The sequence below is a fragment of the Myotis davidii genome, unplaced genomic scaffold (genome assembly GCF_000327345.1).
Source record: "Myotis davidii unplaced genomic scaffold, ASM32734v1 scaffold79, whole genome shotgun sequence".
Taxonomy (NCBI): Eukaryota; Metazoa; Chordata; class Mammalia; order Chiroptera; family Vespertilionidae; genus Myotis; species Myotis davidii.
Genome location: NW_006294339.1, coordinates 3,118,497 through 3,123,763, shown reverse-complemented (window position 1 = coordinate 3,123,763; position 5,267 = coordinate 3,118,497). Strand labels below are relative to the sequence as shown.

General features: G+C 56.2%; 2 protein-coding genes across 2 annotated transcripts in view; one reads left to right on the top strand and one right to left on the bottom strand.

Annotated features, from left to right (window-relative positions):
• FAM151A (family with sequence similarity 151 member A) overlaps positions 1-4,888 on the top strand; it is a 16,851-nt gene extending 11,963 nt beyond the window's left edge. The window contains exons 4-8 of the mRNA XM_006768356.2: positions 146-305; positions 2,151-2,375; positions 3,015-3,154; positions 3,776-3,910; positions 4,135-4,888. Coding sequence (XP_006768419.1) covers positions 146-305; positions 2,151-2,375; positions 3,015-3,154; positions 3,776-3,910; positions 4,135-4,808 — 1,334 coding nt within the window. The 3' untranslated portion in view covers positions 4,809-4,888. The remainder of the gene's footprint in view (positions 1-145; positions 306-2,150; positions 2,376-3,014; positions 3,155-3,775; positions 3,911-4,134) is intronic.
• The window catches only part of ACOT11 (acyl-CoA thioesterase 11), a 41,682-nt gene continuing 41,218 nt past the window's right edge, over positions 4,804-5,267 (bottom strand). Inside the window, exon 16 of the mRNA XM_006768357.2 lies at positions 4,804-5,107. Within this exon, the coding sequence (XP_006768420.1) occupies positions 4,952-5,107 (156 nt within the window). The 3' untranslated portion in view covers positions 4,804-4,951. The remainder of the gene's footprint in view (positions 5,108-5,267) is intronic.

The window sequence follows — 5,267 nt, the reverse complement described above, 5'->3', positions numbered from 1 at the left end:
TCACACACACACACACACACACACACCCCCACACACACACACACACACTAAACCTGCTCTTTCAGCCCCAGGAAGTCATGTCTTCAGTTCCTTCTGCCCTGAGCATGAGAAGCCAGTTCCCCAAGCCCTCGGTCTCCTCCCGCAGGTATCAAGCTAGACTTCAAGAGTATCAAGGCTGTGGGCCCCTCCCTGGACCTCCTGCGGAGACTGACCGATGCTGGGAAAGTCCGGAGGCCTGTATGGATCAATGCCGACATCCTGAAGGGCCCCAACGTGCCCATCTCCATCCAAGTCAATGCCACACAGTGAGTGTTCCCATCTCTGCCCCAACTGTACCCAGCCCCCTTCCTTCCACATTTGGCACAGGAAGTGCTCAGGGGACCTTTCCTGAGTTTGCCTCCAGAAATACCATACAGTCTGACCTCTGAGCCTTCTTCACACAGGCTGTTCCCTTTGCCTCGAATGCTTTTCTCCCATTTCCTGATGAACCTTTGCCCAGGCATTACCTCCTCCAAAAGAGCCCCAACACCCAGGCTGAAAGCACACCTCCTCCTCCCACAGCCCTGATTCCTCTGGGTATGCTCTGTATCCGCAGTGACCGGGACAGGGCTTGACCTGCTAGGAAAGTCTAAACTGCTGACTCCTTGCCCAGCCCCCATGAAATCCCAGCACTGCCACCAACAGCCTTCACACCACTGCATGCTACTCTACAGCCTACAAAAGAGGGTCCCATAAAAGGATAGGATATTACTGATTTAATTCCTAGGCTAGGAGTATTCCCCCCCATTTTACAGATAAGAAAGCCGACAACAATTGAGGCTTAATTTATTGAATGTTTATTATGTGCCCCAGGCACTTTAGTTGAAGAATACACTTTAATTCTTTTTAAATCCTCACCCAAGGATTTTTCATTGCTTTTAGATAGAGTGGAAGGGAGGTGTGTGTGGGGTGGGAGAGGGGTGGGGTGGGGTTGGGGGGGTGCAAAGAGATTGGTTGCCTTTTGCATGTGCACCTACAGGGCAGGGAATCCAGCCTGCAACCAAGGTACATGCCCTTGACTGGGAATCAAACCTGCAACCCTTTGGTGTGCAGGCTAAAGCTCATGCTCCGACCACTGAGCAACCGGCCAGGGCCCATTTAACTCTTACAATGAGAATGAGGTAGGTACTATTATTTTCATTTTATTAGCATAGGAACTATCTCATCAAAGTGAAAGGACCTGCCTAAGTCTAGCACTTGGCAGAGCAAAGATTCAAAGCCAGGCCTTGGAGTCTAAGCCCCACACTTGTTTTTAAGCCCCACACTCCTTATCATCCATCTCTCCATCCATCTGTCCAGCCAACCAGCCAACAATCCATTCATCCAATATTTGTGATTCTCAAACTGAGGTGCATTTGGAAAGCAGTAGTTTGAAAATTGTAGTCAGTGGCACAAGAGAAATATATCTTTGTCTTCTTGGAGTATTGATTTTACTCAGTAGTTGGGGAGAGAGAAGGGAGCATTATTTGCCTATTAAAATTTGCATCAGGCCGAAACTGGTTTGGCTCAGTGGATAGAGCGTCGGCCTGCGGACTGAAGGGTCCCGGGTTCGATTCCGGTCAGGGGCACGTGCCTGGGTTGCGGGCACTTCCCCGGTGGGAGATGTGCGGGAGGCAGCTGATCGATGTTTCTCTCTCATCGATGTTTCTGACTCTCTGTCCCTCTTCCTTCCTCTCTGTGAAAAATCAATAAAATATATTTAAAAAAAAAAAAAAAATTTGCATCAGGGCAAAATCCGAATGAAATTTTGAAATAAAATCTGAAGCTTCAGAGACTCTCACAGAAGGCAGAGCCCAGACCCCTGGGGCTCTGGGTTTCATTGCTTCTGTCTATAAGGGGATGCTGAAGAGGCCCTGCCCCCAGGGATGCCATCTCTGAGAATCAAAGCGGCCCAAGGTCACAGTCAGGACCTGAACCCAGACCCTCTGACTCTAAAATCCATGCCTATTTGTGGGGTCTTGAACAAGCTACTCCTGCTCTTCAGGACTCTGCTTCTGCCTTTACATCATAGACTCAACCGGCCCCGCCACGTTCCCGCAGGGCGAGGGGAACCCAGGAGGCGAGGACGGGGCCAGCGAAGCCCTGAAAGACGTGTCTCTGATTCTCTGCAGGTTCCTGGCCTTGGTCCAGGAGAAGTATCCTGAGGCCACCCTGTCCCCAGGCTGGACCACCCTCTACGTGCCCCTGTTCCCGAAAAGCACATACACCCGAGCCATGATAGAGAAGATGCAGGAGCTGGTGGGAGCGCTGCCGCAGAGGGCCACCTTCCCCGTGCGGGCTGTCATGGTGCGCGAGGCATGGCCCCATTTCAGCTGGCTGCTGGGCCAGTCGGACAGGTGAGAACGCCCCTCCCCTGGCCCAGCCCCTGCTCCTGCTCAACCCACCCCAAGGCACTGATGCCCCCAGGAAGATCCCAGATGCTCATGGCTGGTCTTAAAGATTCTAGTCTAACCCCCACAGGCACTCATATCCTACACAGCATCCCTTTCTGCTTGTATACTTCTGGTGACAGGCAGCCCGTCCATTGGTGGATAACTGACTTCCTGCCTGTTGAGTTTACACTAAGACATAACTTGCCTCCCCACAGCTTCCTCCCAGGGGAGCCAGCTGTGGGGCTGCACAGATTGTCCCTGCAACCTCTGCCCCAGCTACCCAGCCCCACCTTCAGCAGCTCCCCACAGGAGTCCTGAGGCTTCCCCCTTCTTCATCCACACCGCTCCCCTCTCCCCTGTGCCCGTCCCCTTTCCTAAAACAGAAAAGAGGGACCCTCTCCCTCCTTCTGGGCTTCTGCTTCCAGTTATCCTCCCCAAAGCCTCTGCGGCTTCTTCTGCCCCCAGGAAGGGGGTAGCTCTGGAAAAAGGGGCTGGTGGGAAGTCAGAGGCCCCACCCCACCCAGCTAGGGTCCAGTTCCGAGCACAGGGACCGAGGACCCAGGTAGGCCTAGGCCAACGCTGAGCCTGCTCTCTGGGCCCCAGGTACAGCCTGACACTGTGGCAGGGTGTCACGGACCCCGTGTCAGTGGACGATCTCCTCTACATCCGGGACAACTGTGCCCACCACCAAATCTACTATGACCTCTTCGAGCCTGTCCTGTCGCAGTTCAAGCAGCTTGCAAGTAGGGAGTGGTCTGGAGGGTGGGCTGGATTCTGCAGGGGCATCGGAAGGGGAAGTCCTGGGTGGAGTAGGGAGAAGGAACCACTCAGCACCGATCGTGTGCCAGTCCTGGTGCCGCGTGCTACCTAAGCTGCATCTGTCCATGGAGCAGAGATTCCATTTCCATACGCGGGAAAACGGAGGTTCAGAGCAGTGAAAGAACTTACACAGCCATCCAGCTTGTCCGTGGCACAGCTCAGATTGGAACCCAGAAAATTCCAAACCCATGTGCCTGCCCTGGCAGCCTAGTTTCTCTGTGGGTTACGCTAACACTTCAGAGAGCGGCCCCTCTGCTGCACCCACTCACCAATGATCCAGATGCTGCCTGTTCCCTTGTTCAAACCCCTCATTCCCTGATTCCAAACCTAGGAGAGCCTGCAGTTAGGCCATGGACCCATCAGATTCAACATTCCTCTCCTGGGCGCCACCCAGGTGAAGGGGAACCAGACAAACCTGGCTCCAACCGGTTCCAATCCCAGCAACTCTGCCATTGGCTGTAGGACAGAAGTGTGGATAGCTGTGGCACACAGAAGGCGCTCTGTGAACGGTAGCCCCTTCATTATGACAATTTGGGGTCCCACAGTGAACGCCACACGGAAGCAAAGTTACTATTCAGGAGGCAGCCTGATCCCCTTTCTCCAGCTCCCCGGGGGCGACGCTCTGAGCGTGGAGTGGCAGGTTCCTGACATCCGGGGCAATGCAACAGTTCAACTCTCAGGTGAGGGCTGCAGCCCCTGTGCTCCCAGCTAAACTGTAGGGGTTTTCCTTTGCTTGGGGCAGGGACTCTGTTACCTTGGAACATAGCAGCTAGGAGGTGGGGGAGGACAGTGTTGCCAAGGGGATGGGGATCCTGGCCTTTGGACCAGCACCCTTGAGCCCTTAGCCACACTGAGCTATGAGAGAGGCAGGCACAGTCATTGTGGCCTCCGCCGCCTCTCCCAGGAAAAGAAGGCATGATCCTGCTGGACGTCGGCCTCCAGGAGTTTGGCGCTGGAGATGCTGTGCCCATCGTGTATGCCTCGGGTGCCTCTGCCCTGGAGCTGGAGTCGTGCCTGCTGCAGCTCGCCACATACCCTGGACGCTGGGGAGTCCATTTGCTCATAGCAGAGCCCACAGCCCTTAGGCCAGTCCTGGCCATCCTGGCCCACCTCTCCAACCTCGGTCGCCTCTCTCTGCCTGTGTGGGTGGGGGCCACAGTCTCCCATGGGAGCTTTGCAGTGCCTGGCTACATGCCCGGCAAGGAGCTGCTCACGGCTGTGGCTGAGGTTTTCCCCCACGTGACAGTGGCCCTAGGCTGGCCTCAGGAGGTACTGGGCAATGGCTACGAGGAGCAGCTGCTCACGGATATGCTGGAGCTGAGCAAGGGCCTCTGGCAGCCTGTGTCCTTCCAGCTCCAGGCTGGGTCTCTGGGCCAGGGCACAGCCGGGGTGGTAGCCAGGTTACTGGCAGCCTCCCCCAGGGCCACCGTCACAGTGCAGCACAGCCCTTGGGCGGGCAGCTATACATCTGTGCGGAAAGGGCTGCTGGCGGCCAGGGCCGTGGACAAGACCCGGGTCTACTACGTGCTGCCCCGGAGTTATCGCGAAGACCTGCTGGCAGATGTTGGCAAGAACTGACCGCCCAGGGGTGCTGGACAGGAGGTCCCTGGGGTCAGGCTTCCCGTGGGGGAGGAGGGAGAAATAAACACCCTGCCTTCCTCAGAGTGCTGCACATGTGTCCTGGGCGGGGTGGTGTGGGCGCGTGGTAGCTGCTGCGGTGCCTAGAGGGTCTGGAGGCTGGGCGCCAGATCATTTCGGTTGTCCAAAAGGAACTTCTCACAGGCCTTGAAGGTGTTGTAGAACTCCAAAGAGAGGCCAGCCACGTTGGTGGTCACATAATTGAGAAAGCCCGAGGTGGCCTGGTTGTAGTAGGACACCTGTAGGACAGGAAGCCACACTCAGGGGCGCTGGGCCAGGAGCGGGAGGGCAGCAGCCTGGGGTCTTCAAAGGCTACATGGCTGGCAGGCGTGGCCTCCTCAGGCAGTTCCCCTGGCCCCTCCCTCTGGGTACTGACAACCCTAGGGTCCCCACACACTG